The sequence below is a fragment of the Oncorhynchus masou genome, chromosome 20 (assembly GCF_036934945.1).
Source record: "Oncorhynchus masou masou isolate Uvic2021 chromosome 20, UVic_Omas_1.1, whole genome shotgun sequence".
Taxonomy (NCBI): Eukaryota; Metazoa; Chordata; class Actinopteri; order Salmoniformes; family Salmonidae; genus Oncorhynchus; species Oncorhynchus masou.
This window is the reverse complement of record NC_088231.1, coordinates 23066838-23090888: the sequence shown is the minus strand read 5'-3', so window position 1 is coordinate 23090888 and position 24051 is coordinate 23066838. Positions and strand designations below refer to the sequence as shown.

At 46.0% G+C, this 24051-nt stretch overlaps 2 protein-coding genes across 4 annotated transcripts in view; both read left to right on the top strand.

The window, feature by feature from the left end:
- The first annotated feature begins 12689 nt into the window (after window positions 1-12689).
- Window positions 12690-15531, top strand: LOC135507184 (N-acetylaspartate synthetase-like). Of its 3 annotated transcripts, none has more exons than XM_064926771.1 (3): window positions 12690-13013; window positions 13350-13514; window positions 14013-15531. In XM_064926771.1, exons 1-3 carry the CDS (start codon window positions 12797-12799, stop codon window positions 14405-14407), a joined length of 777 nt encoding a protein of 258 aa, XP_064782843.1. In that variant the 5' UTR covers window positions 12690-12796; the 3' UTR covers window positions 14408-15531. The 3 variants fall into 3 exon arrangements, with proteins under 3 accessions (XP_064782843.1, XP_064782844.1, XP_064782845.1); XM_064926772.1 differs by having other exon boundaries at window positions 12926-13013; window positions 13432-13514; XM_064926773.1 differs by having other exon boundaries at window positions 12928-13013; window positions 13435-13514.
- LOC135506593 (C-type lectin domain family 4 member K-like) overlaps window positions 14444-24051 on the top strand; it is a 29914-nt gene continuing 20306 nt past the window's right edge. The window contains exon 1 of the mRNA XM_064925928.1: window positions 14444-14634. Coding sequence (XP_064782000.1) covers window positions 14444-14634 — 191 coding nt within the window. The remainder of the gene's footprint in view (window positions 14635-24051) is intronic.

Sequence of the window (24051 nt, the reverse complement as noted above, 5' to 3'; positions counted from 1 at the left end):
TTCTGTTTGTCTGTCTGTCTCCCCTCCTCCTTCTGTCTGTCTGTTTGTCTCCCCTCCTCCTTCTGTTTGTCTGTCTGTCTCCCCCCCTCCTTCTGTTTGTCTGTCTGTCTCCCCTCCTCCTTCTGTTTGTCTGTCTGTCTCCCCTCCTCCTTCTGTTTGTCTGTCTGTCTCCCCCCCTCCTTCTGTTTGTCTGTCTGTCTCCCCTCCTCCTTCTGTTTGTCTGTCTGTCTCCCCCCCTCCTTCTGTTTGTCTGTCTGTCTCACCTCCTCCTTCTGTTTGTCTGTCTGTCTCCCCTCCTCCTTCTGTCTGTCTGTTTGTCTCCCCTCCTCCTTCTGTTTGTCTGTCTGTCTCCCCTCCTCCTTCTGTTTGTCTGTCTGTCTCCCCCTCCTTCTGTTTGTCTGTCTGTCTCCCCTCCTCCTTCTGTTTGTCTGTCTGTCTCCCCCTCCTTCTGTTTGTCTGTCTGTCTCCCCCTCCTTCTGTTTGTCTGTCTGTCTCCCCCTCCTTCTGTTTGTCTGTCTGTCTCCCCCTCCTTCTGTTTGTCTGTCTGTCTCCCCCCCCTCCTTCTGTTTGTCTGTCTGTCTCCCCCCCTCCTTCTGTTTGTCTGTCTGTCTCCCCTCCTCCTTCTGTCTGTCTGTTTGTCTCCCCTCCTCCTTCTGCCTGTCTATCTTCGATGGATATGTCCCAAATGGCACCCTATATAGTGTATTACGGGCTCTGGTCAAAAGAAGTGCACTATACAGGGAATAGGGTGCCACATGTTTTCTTATAACCCCCCCTGTTTCCATCTATCTACCTGTCTCTCCTTTTCTCTCCTTCACTTCCCCCTGTTTCATTCTGTCTTTCTGTTTCTCCGTCACTCTATTCTCAGACACAAGCTGTCAAGTTTCTAGTCATGCCATCTACATTTCCCTCTCTCTCTCTTTCTGTACCCCTCTATCTTACTTCATCTGCCCCGCTCTCTGTGTTCCCCCTCTTTTCTCTTGGTCATCTCTCTATTCTCAGACACAAGCTGTCAAGTTTCTAGTCATGACATCTCTCTTTCCCTGTATCCCCCCCTCTCTCCCCCCCTCTCTCTCTCTCTCTTCTCAGACACAAGATGTCCTGTTCTAATCATAACATCTCAGGTCCCCCCCTCTCTCTGCCCTTTCTCTCCCATTCCCCCCCTCTCTCCCTCTCTCTCTCTCCCCCCATCTTCAGATTCAATCTGTCCTGTCTGTCGTCTCTGTGACTCAACAACGTCACTATGGACAATTACCAGATGCTCTCTTCCATTTTCTCCTCCACCTCCTCATTGCCCCCCCTCTCTCTCTCTCTCTCTCTCTCTCTCTCTCTCTCTCTCTCTCTCCATCTGTCTCATCCCTCTCTCCCTCCATCCTTTCTTCCAGGCCTGCTGGCCTGTGTGTGTCCCAAACTATATAGGGAATAGGTAGCCATTTGGGATGCAGACCCAGTTTATATATATATTTATTTGTACTCCTCTCTCTCCCCAGTCAGCATGTCATGTCATTATCTCTCAGTGTAAATGGATTCTAACTGATCTACCAGTGTGTGTGTGTGATCCACCACTCTGTCATGTGTGTTTTGGCTCCTTCTGGTCTGGTCATGTCCCATGATGCTCTCTGACAGATTCATCTCAAGATATCTGCCCGGTGATGAGTCATCCTAGATTATAGGGCTGCGTCTCAAACCGCCCCATATTCTCTTAATATGGTGCACTTTATAGTGCACTACTCTTGAGGAGGGCCCATAGGTCCTGGTCCAAAGTAGTGCACTATAAAGGGAACAGGGTGCCATTTGGGCCACAACCCTATTACTCCTCTATGCTGTCTGTGTGTCGATTCGTTTCTTTACTTACCTGACTTTATTGTTCCCCTGGGAACATTTTGTTGCAGTGTCATGTACCTGTACACGTTTAAAGTGGCACTGAAATACAAAACAAAATTGACAATACAACTTTCATGACAGTTATTTACCAATAAAAAGAAACTAGCCTGTTGATCTCACTGGGTCGATAGGAACATTAGCCTGCTGATCTCACTGGGTCGATAGGAACATTAGCCTGCTGATCTCACTGGGTCGATAGGAACGTTAGCCTGCTGATCTCACTGGGTCGATAGGAACGTTAGCCTGCTGATCTCACTGGGTCGATAGGAACATTAGCCTGCTGATCTCACTGGGTCGATAGGAACATTAGCCTGCTGATCTCACTGGGTCGATAGGAACATTAGACTGCTGGCCTTACTGGGTCGATAGGAACGTTAGACTGTTGATCTCACTGGGTCGATAGGAACATTAGCCTGTTGATCTCACTGGGTCGATAGGAACATTAGCCTGTTGATCTCACTGGGTCGATAGGAACATTAGACTGCTGATCTTACTGGGTCGATAGGAACATTAGCCTGCTGATCATACTGGGTCGATAGGAACGTTAGCCTGTTGATCTTACTGGGTCGATAGGAACGTTAGCCTGTTGATCTTACTGGGTCGATAGGAACGTTAGCCTGTTGATCTTACTGGGTCGATAGGAACGTTAGACTGTTGATCTTACTGGGTCGATAGGAACGTTAGACTGTTGATCTCACTGGGTCGATAGGAACATTAGCCTGCTGATCATACTGGGTCGATAGGAACGTTAGACTGTTGATCTCACTGGGTCGATAGGAACATTAGCCTGCTGATCTCACTGGGTCGATAGGAACATTAGCCTGCTGATCTCACTGGGTCGATAGGAACATTAGCCTGCTGATCTCACTGGGTCGATAGGAACATTAGACTGCTGGCCTTACTGGGTCGATAGGGTTCTCTCTCTCTCTCTCTCTCTCTGCCCCCCGGTGGTGTTATAGTCTTACTGCATCTCCTAGTGATGTGTTTTAATAGCTCAAGACAAGATAGAGCAGGAGGAACATATGCTGAAGTAGTGACGGAAACACAGTACAAATAGTAGATTGTTGACTCATTTTCAGGTTCTTACCATGTGATTAAATATAACCTATTAAAATGTTATATTTGACTGGTGACTCATGCACCATGCACCTTCCTGCAATATGAGTTAGTGGACGTTGAAAGCAACACATGTTGAAGGAGACAGCTGGCAGCAGAGTTTTGGAGAATAAACTAGCCGTTCTGCCAAAGTATTATTTAATCAGAATTGGGGCCAGCAACTTTTTATGGATACCCGAGCCAATCGGGATTTATTTTTATTATTTTACCTTTATTTAACCAGGCAAGTCAGTTAAGAACAATTCTTATTTTCAATGACGGCCTGGGAACAGTGGGTTAACTGCCTTGTTCAGGGGCAGAACGACAGATTTTTTAACTTGTCAGCTCAGGGATTCAATCTTGCAACCTTTCGAGTTACTAGTTCAACACTCTAACCCCTAGGCTGTCCTGCCGCCCCAAAGAAAAAGAAAGAGAATGGGTGTGTCCCAAATGACAACCTATCCCCATAGGGCTTTGATCAATAGTATGCACCACAGGGAATAGGGTGCCATTTGGGGCGGAGCTGCATGAGTTGACGCCAAAGCTTTGGTAATTGTTCAAGTGTTGCCATTTGCCAAACACCAGGGGAACATTGGTGTGTCATGGGTGCAGCAACGACAACATATCGCGACTGTTATTGTGATCAACTAAAATATTTCATCAACGACCTACTTCATCAAACTTCTACCACTACCCACTGGGAACACACTGGCTGAATCAACGTTGTGTCCACGTAATTTCAATGAAATGACATTGAACCAATGTGGAATAGACGCTGATTTGGGTAAGGACAAGTATCCTAGTAGGAAATGCAAGGTTAGAAATATTTGACCATTTGGTCCCTTGCCAAAGCCAACAGTACCATACTTTCATCATTCATTACGAGGAACATGGGATATCTTATCAGACCTCAGGATAACACCCAGATGCAGACAGTTCAAAGTAACAAAAGTTCATTACAAAAACAGGGGGCAGGCAAACGACAGGTCAAGCAGAGGTCAGTAATCCTGGGCAGTGTCACAAGGTACAGAACTGCAGGCAGGGTCAGGGTCAGGGCAGGAAGAGGTCAGTAATCCAGGGCAGTGTCACAAGGTACAGAACTGCAGAGCTGCAGACAGGCTCAGGGTCAGGGCAGGAAGAGGTCAGTAATCCAGGGCAGTGTTACAAGGTACAGAGCTGCAGACAGGCTCAGGGTCAGGGCAGGAAGAGGTCAGTAATCCAGGGCAGTGTTACAAGGTACAGAACTGCAGGCAGGGTCAGGGCAGGTAGAGGTCAGTAATCCAGGGCAGTGTCACAAGGTACAGAACGGCAGGCAGGGTCAGGGTCAGGGCAGGTAGAGGTCAGTAATCCTGGGCAGTGTTACAAGGTACAGAACTGCAGGCAGGGTCAGGGTCAGGGCAGGCAGAGGTCAGTAATCCAGGGCAGTGTTACAAGGTACAGAACTGCTGGCAGGGTCAGGGTCAGGGCAGGTAGAGGTCAGTAATCCAGGGCAGTGTTACAAGGTACAGAACTGCAGGCAGGGTCAGGGCAGGTAGAGGTCAGTAATCCAGGGCAGTGTTACAAGGTACAGAACTGCAGGCAGGGTCAGGGTCAGGGCAGGTAGAGGTCAGTAATCCAGGGCGGTGTCACAAGGTACAGAACTGCAGGCAGGGTCAGGGCAGGCAGGGTCAGGGTCAGGGCAGGTAGAGGTCAGTAATCCAGGGCAGTGTTACAAGGTACAGAACTGCAGGCAGGGTCAGGGTCAGGGCAGGCAGAGGTCAGTAATCCAGGGCAGTGTTACAAGGTACAGAACTGCAGGCAGGGTCAGGGCAGGTAGAGGTCAGTAATCCAGGGCAGTGTTACAAGGTACAGAACTGCAGGCAGGGTCAGGGTCAGGGCAGGCAGAGGTCAGTAATCCAGGGCAGTGTTACAAGGTACAGAACTGCAGGCAGGGTCAGGGTCAGGGCAGGTAGAGGTCAGTAATCCAGGGCAGTGTTACAAGGTACAGAACTGCAGACAGGGTCAGGGTCAGGGCAGGTAGAGGTCAGTAATCCAGGGCAGTGTTACAAGGTACAGAACTGCAGACAGGGTCAGGGTAAGGGCAGGTAGAGGTCAGTAATCCAGGGCAGTGTTACAAGGTACAGAACTGCAGGCAGGGTCAGGGTCAGGGCAGGCAGAGGTCAGTAATCCAGGGCAGTGTTACAAGGTACAGAACTACAGACAGGGTCAGGGTCAGGGCAGGTAGAGGTCAGTAATCCAGGGCGGTGTTACAAGGTACAGAACTACAGGCAGGGTCAGGGTCAGGGCAGGTAGAGGTCAGTAATCCAGGGCAGTGTTACAAGGTACAGAACTACAGGCAGGGTCAGGGTCAGGGCAGGTAGAGGTCAGTAATACAGGGCAGTGTTACAAGGTACAGAACTACAGGCAGGGTCAGGGTCAGGGCAGGTAGAGGTCAGTAATCCAGGGCAGTGTTACAAGGTACAGAACTACAGGCAGGGTCAGGGTCAGGGCAGGTAGAGGTCAGTAATCCAGGGCAGTGTTACAAGGTACAGAGCTGCAGACAGGCTCTGGGTCAGGGCAGGTAGAGGACAGTAATCCAGGGCAGTGTTACAAGGTACAGAACTACAGGCAGGGTCAGGGTCAGGGCAGGTAGAGGTCAGTAATCCAGGGCAGTGTTACAAGGTACAGAACTACAGGCAGGGTCAGGGTCAGGGCAGGTAGAGGTCAGTAATCCAGGGCAGTGTTACAAGGTACAGAACTACAGGCAGGGTCAGGGTCAGGGCAGGTAGAGGTCAGTAATCCAGGGCAGTGTTACAAGGTACAGAACTGAGGGCCATGAGACAGCAGTGTGTAGGAGGGAGGGTCCTAGGTGTGAGAAGTGTGCAGAGGGGCATGAGACAGCAGTATGTAGGAGGGAGGGTCCTAGGTGTGAGAAGTGTGTAGAGGGGCATGAGACAGCAGTGTGTAGGAGGGAGGGTCCTAGGTGTGAGAAGTGTGCAGAGGGCCATGAGACAGCAGTGTGTAGGAGGGAGGGTCCTAGGTGTGAGAAGTGTGCAGAGGGGCATGAGACAGCAGTGTGTAGGAGGGAGGGTCCTAGGTGTGAGAAGTGTGCAGAGGGGCATGAGACAGCAGTGTGTAGGAGGGAGGGTCCTAGGTGTGAGAAGTGTGCAGAGGGGCATGAGACAGCAGTGTGTAGGAGGGAGGGTCCTAGGTGTGAGAAGTGTGCAGAGGGGCATGAGACAGCAGTGTGTAGGAGGGAGGGTCCTAGGTGTGAGAAGGGCATGAGACAGCAGTGTGTAGGAGGGAGGGTCCTAGGTGTGAGAAGTGTGCAGAAGGGCATGAGACAGCAGTGTGTAGGAGGGAGGGTCCTAGGTGTGAGAAGTGTGCAGAAGGGCATGAGACAGCTTTGTGTAGGAGGGAGGGTCCTAGGTGTGAGAAGTGTGTAGATGGGCATGAGACAGCAGTGTGTAGGAGGGAGGGTCCTAGGTGTGAGAAGGGCATGAGACAGCAGTGTGTAGGAGGGAGGGTCCTAGGTGTGAGAAGTGTGCAGAAGGGCATGAGACAGCAGTGTGTAGGAGGGAGGGTCCTAGGTGTGAGAAGTGTGCAGAAGGGCATGAGACAGCTTTGCGTAGGAGGGAGGGTCCTAGGTGTGAGAAGTGTGTAGATGGGCATGAGACAGCAGTGTGTAGGAGGGAGGGTCCTAGGTGTGAGAAGGGTATGAGACAGCAGTGTGTAGGAGGGAGGGTCCTAGGTGTGAGAAGTGTGTAGATGGGCATGAGACAGCAGTGTGTAGGAAGGAGGGTCCTAGGTGTGAGAAGGGTATGAGACAGCAGTGTGTAGGAGGGAGGGTCCTAGGTGTGAGAAGTGTGTAGAAGGGCATGAGACAGCAGTGTGTAGGAGGGAGGGTACTAGGTGTGAGAAGTGTGCAGATGGGCATGAGACAGCAGTGTGTAGGAGGGAGGGTCCTAGGTGTGAGAAGGGTATGAGACAGCAGTGTGTAGGAGGGAGGGTCCTCGGTGTGAGAAGTGTGCAGAAGGGCATGAGACAGCAGTGTGTAGGAGGGAGGGTCCTAGGTGTGAGAAGTGTGCAGAAGGGCATGAGACAGCAGTGTGTAGGAGGGAGGGTCCTAGGTGTGAGAAGTGTGCAGAAGGGCATGAGACAGCAGTGTGTAGGAGGGAGGATCCTAGGTGTGAGAAGTGTGTAGATGGGCATGAGACAGCAGTGTGTAGGAGGGAGGGTCCTAGGTGTGAGAAGTGTGCAGAGGGGCATGAGACAGCAGTCTGTAGGAGGGAGGGTCCTAGGTGTGAGAAGTGTGCAGAGGGGCATGTGACAGCAGTGTGTAGGAAGGAGGGTCCTAGGTGTGAGAAGGGCATGAGACAGCAGTGTGTAGAAGGGAGTGTCCTAGGTGCGAGAAGGGCATGAGACAGCAGTGTGTAGGAGGGAAGGTCCTAGGTGTGAAAAGTGTGCAGAAGGGCATGAGACAGCTTTGTGTAGGAGGGAGGGTCCTAGGTGTGAGAAGTGTGTAGATGGGCATGAGACAGCAGTGTGTAGGAGGGAGGGTCCTAGGTGTGAGAAGGGTATGAGACAGCAGTGTGTAGTAGGGAGGGTCCTAGGTGTGAGAAGTGTGTAGAAGGGCATGAGACAGCAGTGTGTAGGAGGGAGGGTACTAGGTGTGAGAAGTGTGCAGATGGGCATGAGACAGCAGTGTGTAGGAGGGAGGGTCCTAGGTGTGAGAAGTGTGTAGAGGGGCATGTGGCAGCAGTGTGTAGGAGGGAGGGTCCTAGGTGTGAGAAGTGTGCAGAGGGGCATGAGACAGCAGTGTGTAGGAGGGAGGGTCCTAGGTGTGAGAAGTGTGCAGAAGGGCATGAGACAGCAGTGTGTAGGAGGGAGGGTCCTAGGTGTGAGAAGTGTGCAGAAGGGCATGAGACAGCAGTGTGTAGGAGGGAGGGTCCTAGGTGTGAGAAGTGTGCAGAAGGGCATGAGACAGCAGTGTGTAGGAGGGAGGGTCCTAGGTGTGAGAAGTGTGCAAAGGGGCATGAGACAGAGGAACGTGTAGCATTGGAGAAAGTAGTGGAAAGTGTTAATTGTAGGGGGCCCATTTTTTTATATTTTTTAAATTTAACCTTCATTTAACTAGGCAAGTCAGTTAAGAGCTAATTCTTATTTACAATGACGGCCTACCGGGGGAACAGTGGGTTAACTGCCTTGTCCAGGGGCAGAATGACAGATTTGGAGCTGGGGATCAGAAATGTTCTTTGCGAGAGAGGCAGGTTGAGGTTTCCAGGGTTAGAGTAGTGCAGAAGTTGTCATATGCTGAGGCAGTGAAGAAAGTAGAGGAAGATGGGTTAAGGGGGAGGAGTGGTGAGAGTAGTAGAGATATACCAGTACAGAGAGAGGAGTGGTGAGAGTAGTAGAGACATACCAGTACAGGGGGAGGAGTGGTGAGAGTAGTAGAGACATACCAGTACAGAGAGAGGAGTGGTGAGAGTAGTAGAGACATACCAGTACAGGGGGAGGAGTGGTGAGAGTAGTAGAGACATACCAGTACAGAGAGAGGAGTGGTGAGAGTAGTAGAGACATACCACTACAGAGGGAGGAGTGGTGAGAGTAGTAGAGACATACCAGTACAGGGGGAGGAGTGGTGAGAGTAGTAGAGACATACCAGTACAGGGGGAGGAGTGGTGAGAGTAGTAGAGACATACCAGTACAGGGGGAGGAGTGGTGAGAGTAGTAGAGACATACCAGTACAGAGGGAGGAGTGGTGAGAGTAGTAGAGACATACCACGACAGAGGGAGGAGTGGTGAGAGTAGTAGATATACCACTACAGAGGGAGGAGTGGTGAGAGTAGTAGAGACATACCACGACAGAGGGAGGAGTGGTGAGAGTAGTAGAGACATACCACTACAGAGGGAGGAGTGGTGAGAGTAGTAGAGATAGACTTGACATCAGAAGAGTTACAGGGTGTGTTAAGTGGTGGTGTCCCAGCTGTAGAGAGGTGTTTGGGTGTGAGAGACTTGACATCAGAAGAGTTACAGGGTGTGTTAAGTGGTGGTGTCCCAGCTGTAGAGAGGTGTTTGGGTGTGAGAGACTTGACATCAGAAGAGATACAGGGTGTGTTAAGTGGTGGTGTCCCAGCTGTAGAGAGGTGTTTGGGTGTGAGAGACTTGACATCAGAAGAGTTACAGGGTGTGTTAAGTGGTGGTGTCCCAGCTGTAGAGAGGTGTTTGGGTGTGAGAGACTTGACATCAGAAGAGTTACAGGGTGTGTTAAGTGGTGGTGTCCCAGCTGTAGAGAGGTGTTTGGGTGTGAGAGACTTGACATCAGAAGAGTTACAGGGTGTGTTATGTGTTGGTGGCCCAGCTGTAGAGAGGTGTTTGGGTGTGAGAGACTTGACATCAGAAGAGTTACAGGGTGTGTTATGTGGTGGTGTCCCAGCTGTAGAGAGGTGTTTGGGTGTGAGACACTTGACATCAGAAGAGTTACAGGGTGTGTTATGTGGTGGTGTCCCAGCTGTAGAGAGGTGTTTGGGTGTGAGAGACTTGACATCAGAAGAGTTACAGGGTGTGTTATGTGGTGGTGTCCCAGCTGTAGAGAGGTGTTTGGGTGTGAGAGACTTGACATCAGAAGAGTTACAGGGTGTGTTATGTGGTGGTGTCCCAGCTGTAGAGAGGTGTTTGGGTGTGAGAGACTTGACATCAGAAGAGTTACAGGGTGTGTTAAGTGGTGGTGTCCCAGCTGTAGAGAGGTGTTTGGGTGTGAGAGACTTGACATCAGAAGAGTTACAGGGTGTGTTAACCTGGTGGTGTCCCAGCTGTAGAGAGGTGTTTGGGTGTGCGAGACTTGACATCAGAAGAGATACAGGGTGTGTTAAGTGGTGGTGTCCCAGCTGTAGAGAGGTGTTTGGGTGTGAGAGACTTGACATCAGAAGAGTTACAGGGTGTGTTAACCTGGTGGTGTCCCAGCTGTAGAGAGGTGTTTGGGTGTGAGAGACTTGACATCAGAAGAGTTACAGGGTGTGTTAAGTGGTGGTGTCCCAGCTGTAGAGAGGTGTTTGGGTGTGAGAGACTTGACATCAGAAGAGTTACAGGGTGTGTTAAGTGGTGGTGTCCCAGCTGTAGAGAGGTGTTTGGGTGTGAGAGACTTGACATCAGAAGAGTTACAGGGTGTGTTATGTGGTGGTGTCCCAGCTGTAGAGAGGTGTTTGGGTGTGAGAGACTTGACATCAGAAGAGTTACAGGGTGTGTTAAGTGGTGGTGTCCCAGCTGTAGAGAGGTGTTTGGGTGTGAGAGACTTGACATCAGAAGAGTTACAGGGTGTGTTAACCTGGTGGTGTCCCAGCTGTACAGAGGTGTTTGGGTGTGAGAGACTTGACATCAGAAGAGTTACAGGGTGTGTTAAGTGGTGGTGTCCCAGCTGTAGAGAGGTGTTTGGGTGTGAGAGACTTGACATCAGAAGAGTTACAGGGTGTGTTATGTGGTGGTGTCCCAGCTGTAGAGAGGTGTTTGGGTGTGAGAGACTTGACATCAGAAGAGTTACAGGGTGTGTTATGTGGTGGTGTCCCAGCTGTAGAGAGGTGTTTGGGTGTGAGACACTTGACATCAGAAGAGTTACAGGGTGTGTTATGTGGTGGTGTCCCAGCTGTAGAGAGGTGTTTGGGTGTGAGAGACTTGACATCAGAAGAGTTACAGGGTGTGTTATGTGGTGGTGTCCCAGCTGTAGAGAGGTGTTTGGGTGTGAGAGACTTGACATCAGAAGAGTTACAGGGTGTGTTAAGTGGTGGTGTCCCAGCTGTAGAGAGGTGTTTGGGTGTGAGAGACTTGACATCAGCAGAGTTACAGGGTGTGTTAAGTGGTGGTGTCCCAGCTGTAGAGAGGTGTTTGGGTGTGAGAGACTTGACATCAGAAGAGTTACAGGGTGTGTTAACCTGGTGGTGTCCCAGCTGTAGAGAGGTGTTTGGGTGTGAGAGACTTGACATCAGAAGAGTTACAGGGTGTGTTAAGTGGTGGTGTCCCAGCTGTAGAGAGGTGTTTGGGTGTGAGAGACTTGACATCAGAAGAGTTACAGGGTGTGTTAACCTGGTGGTGTCCCAGCTGTAGAGAGGTGTTTGGGTGTGCGAGACTTGACATCAGAAGAGATACAGGGTGTGTTAAGTGGTGGTGTCCCAGCTGTAGAGAGGTGTTTGGGTGTGAGAGACTTGACATCAGAAGAGTTACAGGGTGTGTTAACCTGGTGGTGTCCCAGCTGTAGAGAGGTGTTTGGGTGTGAGAGACTTGACATCAGAAGAGTTACAGGGTGTGTTAAGTGGTGGTGTCCCAGCTGTAGAGAGGTGTTTGGGTGTGAGAGACTTGACATCAGAAGAGTTACAGGGTGTGTTAAGTGGTGGTGTCCCAGCTGTAGAGAGGTGTTTGGGTGTGAGAGACTTGACATCAGAAGAGTTACAGGGTGTGTTAAGTGGTGGTGTCCCAGCTGTACAGAGGTGTTTGGGTGTGAGAGACTTGACATCAGAAGAGTTACAGGGTGTGTTAAGTGGTGGTGTCCCAGCTGTAGAGAGGTGTTTGGGTGTGAGAGACTTGACATCAGAAGAGTTACAGGGTGTGTTATGTGGTGGTGTCCCAGCTGTAGAGAGGTGTTTGGGTGTGAGAGACTTGACATCAGAAGAGTTACAGGGTGTGTTATGTGGTGGTGTCCCAGCTGTAGAGAGGTGTTTGGGTGTGAGAGACTTGACATCAGAAGAGTTACAGGGTGTGTTAAGTGGTGGTGTCCCAGCTGTAGAGAGGTGTTTGGGTGTGAGAGACTTGACATCAGAAGAGATACAGGGTGTGTTAAGTGGTGGTGTCCCAGCTGTAGAGAGGTGTTTGGGTGTGAGAGACTTGACATCAGAAGAGTTACAGGGTGTGTTAACCTGGTGGTGTCCCAGCTGTAGAGAGGTGTTTGGGTGTGAGAGACTTGACATCAGAAGAGTTACAGGGTGTGTTAACCTGGTGGTGTCCCAGCTGTAGAGAGGTGTTTGGGTGTGAGAGACTTGACATCAGAAGAGTTACAGGGTGTGTTAAGTGGTGGTGTCCCAGCTGTAGAGAGGTGTTTGGGTGTGAGAGACTTGACATCAGAAGAGTTACAGGGTGTGTTAACCTGGTGGTGTCCCAGCTGTAGAGAGGTGTTTGGGTGTGAGAGACTTGACATCAGAAGAGTTACAGGGTGTGTTATGTGGTGGTGTCCCAGCTGTACAGAGGTGTTTGGGTGTGAGAAACTTGACATCAGAAGAGTTACAGGGTGTGTTAAGTGGTGGTGTCCCAGCTGTAGAGAGGTGTTTGGGTGTGAGAGACTTGACATCAGAAGAGTTACAGGGTGTGTTATGTGGTGGTGTCCCAGCTGTAGAGAGGTGTTTGGGTGTGAGACACTTGACATCAGAAGAGTTACAGGGTGTGTTATGTGGTGGTGTCCCAGCTGTAGAGAGGTGTTTGGGTGTGAGAGACTTGACATCAGAAGAGTTACAGGGTGTGTTAACCTGGTGGTGTCCCATCCTTTCAGGGTGATGGCAGGAGGTAGGAATAAATACGGTTAATTAGTGCAGTTGGGTGGTAATTTTGTTTTCTATAATTTTGAAATTAGTGAGTAGTGTTAGATGGTAGGGTATTTAATTTATTACATTTTTAATTTTCATGCCATGTGGAAGGGAGTTGTACTCCAGTCTCGTAGGTGGCGGTAATGCAACAAATTGGATGCCAACCGCCGTTAAACCTCATAGACGAAGAAAAAGGTGTGATAGTATTTAACGACTTATGGGAGTCAGTTCTCTTTTCCCAGGGAGACGTCAACAAAGTTTCTGAGTGAGATAACATGGAAGACAACAACAACCAAGTGACAAGAAAGTGCCATCAGAAAGGGAATAATGGCTTTAGAACGGACCGTGTGGTTGTGCGTAAATTCGAAAGCGCTGACTATCCGGACGTCGAGCGCATATTCATTGACGGGCTGATGGAGATGGTTCCGGATACCGCGTTGAGAGGGTTAAAACACCACCCTGAGAGCCTGCTCCTGTACGCCGCTATGACAAGTAAGGGGGAAATAGGTCTTATATCAATTTATATTTATATATCGACTGTTATTCCAGCAAAATGTTAGTTTTCACTGTTATTTGATTGCATTAGTCTGGGAAAATGTGCTTTTGACAATGGAGAATGTGTTATACATGTAATAATTTACAGGTAGGCTATCTGGACATTTCATCAATACCGTTTGTGTTATTTGATTGCATTATTTAGTATAATTTTTGGGGAAATGCAGTAGAATGCATCATTTGTGCTCGATTGCGATAGTACCAACTCATTTCCTTCCTGTGACTATTGTATGTCAACATTTAGATTACTCAATTTCGGCCTGGCTTTTGCAGTTGTTTGTTTTATTGCGACCAAGTCGTTCTTGCTGACTTGTTTGGTGCCTCTCGCTGTCCTGTGCGCGCGCTGCTACTACAGCAGGAGAGTTGCCCTTGGTTACCTGGAGCGCGCCAAACTCACGGATATGGGCGACATCGAGGGACATTACATGAAAACTCCAGGTAATAGTCTTGGTGGAATAGCAAAAAAAAAATGCATGTATCATTCGTTTTATTTGTTTATTTGAGTGTAGTTGGCTTTAGTTTAGTTATATTGCACATATCCATTTTATTAAAATAGATTTGCACACAAGATTCCGTGCCTGGTTAAAAACAAAATCGAGCAGGGAGGTAAAATAAAACCAGGGCTTCATTCCTGTCTCCATTCTGGAATATAATTACTCATCCAAAATGACAGGCCAGTGCCTGTGGATGTGTCACCATGATCCCTCTGACTCCAGGCTCATTTCGGTCTACCCCATCAATAGAAAATAAAAGTATAGGAAGTCTTTGTCCCCAACAGGATGACCAGTCAGTGATTAGGCTCATTCAAGAAAAGGATCCATTTAAAGTATAAAAGTCAATAGACAATGACATCAGCTTTTATTAAATGGGAGGATTAGGATATTATTTGATATAACCCACTATTTCTAAATTCCACCCCTCTTATTTCTCTCTCAGACTCCTGTCTGTGGGTTGCAGTGCTGGAGGGCAGTGTGGTGGGTGTAGTGGCGGCCTGTGCCCTGCGGGGGGAATCTGGCACTGTGGAGCTGCATCGCATGTCGGTGGACCGACGCTGTCGGCAACGTGGGGTTGGCGTTGCCCTCGGGCGGAAGGTTCTACAATATGCAGCGGACCGTGGCTACCTCTCTGTCGTCTTGGGAACCACGGCCTACTCGCCGGCTGCTCACCAGCTATACCAGACTCTGGGGTTCCGATGCGTCGGCGTCACCAAGGGATACGCCACGCCTGGCGTGAGCCGGTCGGTACCGGAGCAGCTCTTCTACCGGGTCAGTCATCACCACTACCGGAAGGACATGACCGTTCACAATACTAACACTCACAGCCAGCAGTGAACACGGAACAGGGATGGAGCACGGCGCGGAACAGGGATGGAGCACGGCGCGGAACAGGGATGGAGCACGGCGCGGAACAGGGATGGAGCACGGCGCGGAACAGGGATGGAGCACGGCGCGGAACAGGGATGGAGCACGGCGCGGAACAGGGATGGAGCACGGCGCGGAACAGGGATGGAGCACGGCGCGGAACAGGGATGGAGCACAGCACACGAGTGCACATGCCGGCAAACACACACATGAATGCACACCACACACACCACACATACCACACACACCACTCTAACCCAACCCCCTGAGACCCTGAACTCAGAGCACCGTGTTTCCCCATTTAGGGAATGGAAGAAAATCACCAGAACGTAATGTATGTAATCGCTAGGTTAAAGGTAAAGAGTTGTTCGCACACGTACCTGTTTCCCCTTGTGATTTGAAGAGGGTTCTGTTCATTTCCTGTTCTGAGAATTGGTGGGGAAATTGGGTGCGTTCGAGCGCATGGTTTATTCAGGGCAAAGCGCTAGTAGCTTATTCCGGGGGACATGTTTATATCCCAGGTTATTGATGCTTAAAGCATAGCAGCGTCTCCAATTGAAATGTGTGCCTGTATTATTACATATGTTTATCTGAACATGTCTGTAGGGTATATCATGTGCTTTGAATGTTAATTGAGCAGATGTAGAAGGCTTGGGTATTGCTATAAGAAGCCTGTACTCTTTGTTTGAGGAACAGGACAGGGAATAGGTCGGCATGCAGCTCAGGTTTGTTTGAAATGCTCTATTTGACATTCTTGTAAATACTTGCACATTTTGCCGGCTATTATCTTCACTTGCAAATCAAAATACTCACACTGGACAAGAGAAACCATCGACTTTGTCAGTCTCCTCACTGTTAAAATCCTACGGTCACGTCAAGTGGTATTCAAACTTTTTCAGTTTTGAATTTTCCCGACAGAATTTTCTGGGGACCCTGTTTTTTTTTTCGCAATAATTTCTCGCGACCACACCCAAAATCTAATGATACAACCTTCAAATCTGTACATTTCAATTTTTACATCAACAAATAACCTTCAATTCATTACATTTTCAAAATCAAAATAAACCAATAAATATATTTACTCAAAAACTTTTTTCCCCAATTAACTTTCTTAATGGGTCTATTGTCTCTTTTTTTTTTTTGTCTGTTTTTGTTCCAAAAAACAAAAAACAAAAAAAACAATACCACTGAATAGTGTTTCAAACATAAACTCATACAGAAACATAGGTTAACTATGTGTTAGCATGAGCCTTAGGAGTTAGCTAGACACGTAGTGTGATAAGTCATTACAAATGGCCTTTGGGAGGAAACCGTTATCATTTGTCCAAAAGTTTAATTGTTCTAGTCAAGTTCAAGTTACAAAACGCTGCACAGAAGTGTTTCACTTCCCCTCTCTCTCTCAAACACAAAAGCTATAGGGGTAAAAGGTAAACTTTTGGTTAAAAGTAATGGTTGAATGTTCAGCTAATCCACAATTCCAAAACTTGTAAAATTGGAAGGCTAAATGACAAAATGTGTCAATTCATTACTTTTAAACGTTAAAGGGGTAATCTGTGATTGTTAACTCCATGTTTGCATGTTTAAATTAATTATATACTCTATACTAGCTGTTGATTCTGGAAGAATGTAACATAAAATGCTAACTTAACTACAATTCTTGTCATGGATGGTCAGTCATTGCATCTATAGCCCGATGGTCAGTCATTACATCTATAGCCCGATGGTCAGTCATTACATCTATAGCCCGATGGTCAGTCATTGCATCTATAGGCCGATGGTCAGTCATTACATCTATAGCCCGATGGTCAGTCATTACATCTATAGCCCGATGGTCAGTCATTACATCTATAGCCCGATGGTCAGTCATTGCATCTATAACCCGATGGTCAGTCATTGCACCTATAGCCCGATGGTCAGTCATTGCACCTATAGCCCGATGGTCAGTCATTGCACCTATAGCCCGATGGTCAGTCATTACATCTATAGCCCGATGGTCAGTCATTACATCTATAGCCCGATGGTCAGTCATTACATCTATAGCCCGATGGTCAGTCATTGCACCTATAGCCCGATGGTCAGTCATTACATCTATAGCCCGATGGTCAGTCATTGCACCTATAGCCCGATGGTCAGTCATTGCTCCTATAGGCCGATGGTCAGTCATTGCATCTATAGCCCGATGGTCAGTCATTACATCTATAGCCCGATGGTCAGTCATTACATCTATAGCCCGATGGTCAGTCATTGCACCTATAGCCCGATGGTCAGTCATTGCATCTATAGCCCGATGGTCAGTCATTGCATCTATAGCCCGATGGTCAGTCATTGCACCTATAGCCCGATGGTCAGTCATTGCATCTATAGCCCGATGGTCAGTCATTGCATCTATAGCCCGATGGTCAGTCATTGCACCTATAGCCCGATGGTCAGTCATTGCATCTATAGCCCGATGGTCAGTCATTGCATCTATAGCCCGATGGTCAGTCAGTGCACCTCAAGCCCGATGGTCAGTCATTGCACCTATAGCCCGATGGTCAGTCAGTGCACCTCAAGCCCAGTCTCTGAATTTGATTGGTTACATTTCCCCTGCCCCATCCTTAAGCGGTTTGCCCAGTTTGTTTTTGTTTGAACTTCAGATTGTCCCTTTATGTGTTCAGACATGGTTCTGAGCTTTATAACCCTGTTTGTGTCTTGACCGAAAGTCACTCACTAACTGGTTGTTGAACCCTGTTCAGCAGGAGGGTTCTAGAATAGTTTTTGCTCCCCAAAAATGTGTTAGCGAACAGTCCATGACAGGCATAGCTAGTAACATCACAATCATCACATCACAATCTCTGGGGCGGCAGGGTAGCCTAGTGGTTAGAGAGTTGGACTAGTAACCGGAAGGTTGCAAGTTCAAACCCCCGACCTCACAAGCTACAAATCTGTCATTCTGCCCCTGAACAGGCAGTTATTAACCCACTGTTCCTAGGCCGTCATTGAAAATAAGAATTTGTTCTTAACTGACTTGCCTAGTTAAATAAAGGTAAAATGAAAAAAATCTATTCTAGCTGCAACATTAAACATCTCCCCTTTTAATGCATTTGACCTCCTGCGGTCAGAGTGTCAGCATCCGGTAACTCATTCATCATTCACAAGTTTTTATTTCTTGCAAAAATTCAGCTCTCTCTTTAAACGTAGCTAGCTAACCTATAAATACTGTAGCTAGCTAAATTTAGGGTGGCTATAGCTTATTGTAGGGTCGCTCGCTTAATTTAGAGTGGCTATAGCCTATTGTAGAGTCCCTAGCTAGCATATTGTATGTTTGCTAGCTAGCCTATTCTAAGTTTAATAGCTAGCCTATTGTAGCGTCGCTAGGTTAAAACCCCCTAAGGTTGATGTCCGCGCCCCAGTGGAAAATATAATTAGAATAATACAAAAATCCCCATCAAAATCTGTCAGTTTAAGTTAGAGATATGTTTTATTGCATTGGATGCGTCTCAATCCACCTCATCAACCTATGTCATACTTTCGCATCCGTGGTGAAAGTTGACAGAGCTGGAGAGGTATTTGTTAGACCATGAGACATCCCGGAAATTGGTCTTCTCACAACATCACATGTAACCTCCAAACGGTTTGGCCTACAAACTATTATAACGCCTTGATGGAAAGCTGACACCGATGAGACTCTCACAAACACGATTGCTTTCTTCGTTTTGCTCTATGACCTCGTTTTGCTCTATGACCTCGTTTTGCTCTATGACCTCGTTTTGCTCTATGACCTCGTTTTGCTCTATGACCTCGTTTTGCTCTATGACCTCGTTTTGCTCTATGACCTCGTTTTGCTCTACAGCCCATCTGCCAACTTCTGTCTGTAGCATCCGAGCAGTTTGGGCTACACACTGATGTGACACCTCTGTGGAAAGGTGAGACTCTCACGGACACAGACATTTCCATTGTTTTGCTCTAGAATGCTCACAAGACTCGTCTGAAGGTCCCCTCGTACCAGTTGAAAAAATGAATAGAAATATATATGGAGACTGTTTAATGACAAATAAGGGGTTAAATACATGTATTTTGTTTTTACTGATCATTCTAATATATCTCAGATATTGGACAGACGCATCAGAACAAACCTCCTTTAGATTTTTTTAGGGGGGAACTATCTGTTCCATGTAGTGGATCTGTTATTCAATGCATTTGTATGGTTTAATAGCTAAATAAAAATGTTCATCAAATAATTGTAATACAGGGCTTAGACTATTATGGGTTAATGTAGAGTGGCTAGCTAGCCTATTGTAGGTATCCTAGCTAGCCTATTGTAGGTTCCCTAGCTAGCCTTTCATGTAACTAGGTTCATGTAGAGTGGCTAGGTAGCCTATTGTAGAGTGGCTAGGTAGCCTCTTGTAGAGTGGCTAGGTAGCCTCTTGTAGAGTGGCTAGGTGGCCTCTTGTAGAGTGGCCAGGTGGCCTATTGTAGAGTGGCCAGGTGGCCTATTGTAGAGTGGCCAGGTAGCCTATTGTAGAGTGGCCAGGTGGCCTATTGTAGAGTGGCCAGGTAGCCTATTGTAGAGTGGCTAGGTAGCCTATTGTAGAGTGGCTAGGTAGCCTATTGTAGAGTGGCTAGGTAGCCTCTTGTAGAGTGGCTAGGTAGCCTATTGTAGAGTGGCTAGGTGGCCTCTTGTAGAGTGGCCAGGTGGCCTATTGTAGAGTGGCCAGGTGGCCTATTGTAGAGTGGCCAGGTAACATTTTTTAAGGCCTTGTAAGGCCTACTGTATGAGAAGCAGAATCATGTGTTTTACAAGAAACGGTATCGGACTTAAAGTAACATAGTGAAGGGTAGGGGGATTCCGCCTTATCACCCAGACACATGTCCTCCACAACATACTTTCCTGTTTTCGTCTTTCACATTACTCTCTCTCTTCCTCTAGTTTTTGTTGTTGTTGAAAAATGCAATCATAGGTAAAATGCATATTTTTGTTGCATCAGCAGACTCAAGCCAGGGCCCATATTTATCAAACGTGTCAGTGCAGGAGTGCTGATCTAGGATCTGTTTATCTTCTTTGATCATAATGAATAAGGTCATGTGGACAGGAATGACTGGATCTCAGGTCAGTATTCCTGAGATGGTTGATCTCTAGATCTACATTTTCTTTGCATCGAGTCCAGGTTTGGGTTTATTTCACTAAAGAAGATTCCCCGCACTGTCATTCACGCAGACCACATCATTTCACAAAAATAATAAATATTTGAAAGTAAGCTATAGACACATGTTTTCTAACTTTAGGGAATTTTGGAGTAGCAGAATACTAGATCATTCATAACCCCAGGTTATGCTTGAGAGAGGGGGTTTTGAAGCACATCTCTGCAGCAGTCTGCATCTTAAACTTTCAGTTGGACTTGAGCGTGACTGAACTTTAGTTAGACATACTGCCTGTTTCCAATGTGCAGTTTTGACACACAACACAATGCCTTAGATGTCTCAAGTTTTGAGGGTGCATGCAATTCGCATGCTGACTGCAGGAATGTCCACCAGAGCTGTTGCCAGAGAATTTAATGTTAATTTCTCTACCATAAGCCGCCTCCAAAGTTGTTTTAGAGAAGTTGTCAGTATATCCAACTGGCCTCACAACCACAGACCACGTGTAACCATGCCAGCCCAGGATCTCCACATCTGGCTTCTTCACCCACAGGATTGTCTGAGACCAGCCACCCGGACAGCTGATGAAAGTGTGGGTTTGCACAACCTGTCAGAAACCATCTCAGGGAAGCTCATCTGCGTCCTCGTTGTCCTCACCAGGGTCTTGACCTGACTGCAGTTTGGTGTCGTAACCAACTTCAGTGGGTAAATGCTCACCTTTGATGGCCACTGGAAAAGTGTGCTCTTCACGGCAAATGGTGGTCATACCAGATACTGATCCACACCCCTGCCTTGATAAAGGTACCTGTGACCAACAGATGCATATCTGTATTCCAGTCATGTGGAATCCATATATTAGGGCCTAATGAATTTATCATTTTAAAAGGCTAATTGATCATTAGAAAACCCTTTTGCAATTATGTTAGCACAGCTGGAAACGGTTGTTTTGATTAAAGAAGCAATACAACTGGCCTTCTTTAGACGAGTTGAGTTTCTGGAGCATCAGCATTTGTGGGTTTGATTAAGAGCTCAAAATGGCCAGAAACAAAGGCTTTTTTTCTGAAACTCATCAGTCTATTCTTGTTCTGAGAAATGAAGGCTATTCCATGTGAGAAATTTCCAAGAACCTAAAGATCTTGTACAACGCTGTGTACTACTCCCTTTACAGAACAGCGCAAACTGGCTCTAACCAGAATAGAAAGAGGAGTGGGAGGCCCCGGTGCACAACTGAGCAAAAGGACATGTACATTAGTGTCTAGTTTGAGAGACAGACTCCTCACAAGTCCTCACCTGGCAGCTTCATTAAATAGTACCTACAAACCACCAGTCTCAACGTCAACAGTGAAGAGGCGACTCCGGGATGCTGGACTTCTAGGCACATTCACAACTTTTAATCTTTCCATTTTGATTGGGTTATTTTGCCTGAAAACGTTTAAGCCTACATATAGAAAAAAAACTGCATCTCTGCCCAGCCTGGCAAGAGTGGCCAAAAGGGTGTTTATCATCCCCAGTGGCTCTGCAAGTGTGGAGAGGATGTTCTCCCCTGCTGGTCTGCTCTCCAGCATGAGACTGAAGACACAGACTGGCCAAACCTGTGTTTCTAAAATTGAATTGAAAGATACTGAGCATAAATAATTTGTATTTAATTCTACGTAATTCTAATTTTAATTCACAGCCTATATGTGCAATTTATAGACTACAATGATTTGATACAACAAAATGTTGTTTAAATGCTTAGTGCTTAATGTTCCTAGCAGCCGAGTATGTCGCACTAGCAGATGCTTCACATTGTATTTCTTTGAAGGCCTAAAGCCTTGAAATAATATCGGCTGGATTTTTATTTTCCTTTCCTTCTTAGGCTCCCGTCTGGTGCCTGACCTATTTAGTGTTTATATGCTGTTTTATATACATGTATCCTGTTTAGAGTGTTTATATGCTGTTTTATACTACATGTATCCTGTTTAGTGTTTATATGCTGTTTTATACTACATGTATCCTGTTTAGTGTTTATATGCTGTTTTATACTACATGTATCCTGTTTAGTGTTTATATGCTGTTTTATACATGTATCCTGTTTAGAGTGTTTATATGCTGTTTTATACTACATGTATCCTGTTTAGAGTGTTTATATGCTGTTTTATACTACATGTATCCTGTTTAGAGTGTTTATATGCTGTTTTATACTACATGTATCCTGTTTAGAGTGTTTATATGCTGTTTTATACTACATGTATCCTGTTTAGAGTGTTTATATGCTGTTTTATACTACATGTAACCTGTTTGAAATGATGAGCGCTTCTTACATTCACTTTTATTTAAATCATATGGTTTGGTTTCAATACTTCAAAAACAAAATGTTAGGTCCAGGTAGTCACATGTTAAATTGTGATTTTAATGATCGGAGCGAACTAAACTGAGTGTTGGTTGAAACTCAAATACCCAGATAATGGTAAGAAAGAAAAGTTAGCTAACTAGATCAGTCTGAATACAAACTAACTAGATCAGTCTGAATACAAAACTAACTAGATCAGTCTGAATACAAAACTAACTAGATCAGTCTGAATACAAAACTAACTAGATCAGTCTGAATACAAACTATCCAACTAGATCAGTCTGAATACGAACTATCCAACTAGATCAGTCTGAATACAAAACTAACTAGATCAGTCTGAATACAAACTATCCAACTAGATCAGTCTGAATACATACTATCCAACTAGATCAGTCTGAATAAAAACTATCCAACTAGATCAGTCTGAATAAAAACTATCCAACTAGATCAGTCTGAATAAAAACTCCAACTAGATCAGTCTGAATAAAAACTATCCAACTAGATCAGTCTGAATAAAAACTATCCAACTAGATCAGTCTGAATACCTATCCAACTATCCAACTAGATCAGTCTGAATACAAACTATCCAACTAGATCAGTCTGAATACAAACTATCCAACTAGATCAGTCTGAATAAAAACTATCCAACTAGATCAGTCTGAATAAAAACTATCCAACTAGATCAGTCTGAATAAAAACTATCCAACTAGATCAGTCTGAATAAAACTATCCAACTAGATCAGTCTGAATAAAAACTATCCAACTAGATCAGTCTGAATAAAAACTATCCAACTAGATCAGTCTGAATAAAAACTATCCAACTAGATCAGTCTGAATAAAAACTATCCAACTAGATCAGTCTGAATACCAACTATCCAACTAGATCAGTCTGAATAAAAACTATCCAACTAGATCAGTCTGAATACAAACTATCCAACTAGATCAGTCTGAATAAAAACTATCCAACTAGATCAGTCTGAATACCAATTATCCAACTAGATCAGTCTGAATACAAACTATCCAACTAGATCAGTCTGAATACCAACTATCCAACTAGATCAGTCTGAATACCAACTATCCAACTAGATCAGTCTGAATAAAAACTATCCAACTAGATCAGTCTGAATACCAACTATCCAACTAGATCAGTCTGAATACCAACTATCAACTAGATCAGTCTGAATACAAACTATCCAACTAGATCAGTCTGAATAAAAACTATCCAACTAGATCAGTCTGAATACCAACTATCCAACTAGATCAGTCTGAATACCAACTATCCAACTAGATCAGTCTGAATACAAACTATCCAACTAGATCAGTCTGAATACAAACTATCCAACTAGATCAGTCTGAATACCAACTATCCAACTAGATCAGTCTGAATACCAACTATCCAACTAGATCAGTCTGAATACAAACTATCCAACTAGATCAGTCTGAATAAAAACTATCCAACTAGATCAGTCTGAATACCAACTATCCAACTAGATCAGTCTGAATACAAACTATCCAACTAGATCAGTCTGAATACATACTATCCAACTAGATCAGTCTGAATAAAAACTATCCAACTAGACCAGTCTGAATACCAACTATCCAACTAGATCAGTCTGAATAAAAACTATCCAACTAGATCAGTCTGAATAAAAACTATCCAACTAGATCAGTCTGAATAAAAACTATCCAACTAGATCAGTCTGAATACCAATTATCCAACTAGATCAGTCTGAATACAAACATCCAACTAGATCAGTCTGAATACCAACTATCCAACTAGATCAGTCTGAATACCAACTATCCAACTAGATCAGTCTGAATACAAACTATCCAACTAGATCAGTCTGAATAAAAACTATCCAACTAGATCAGTCTGAATACCAACTATCCAACTAGATCAGTCTGAATACAAACTATCCAACTAGATCAGTCTGAATACAAACTAACTAGATCAGTCTGAATACAAACTACTGAGAAGTGTGTAAAACAGGAATAGATGTCTTAAATTGGGATGCGGCCCTTAGTATGGGAGGGCAGAGGGAGGGAGGAAATGAGAGAGGCACGTGTAGGAGGCCTATTTCGGGAGTGAAGAGGTCATTAGGGGACGTTGGAAGAGAGCAGGAGTGCATCACCTTAAGGCTTTCTGACTTAGCTAAAAATGCAC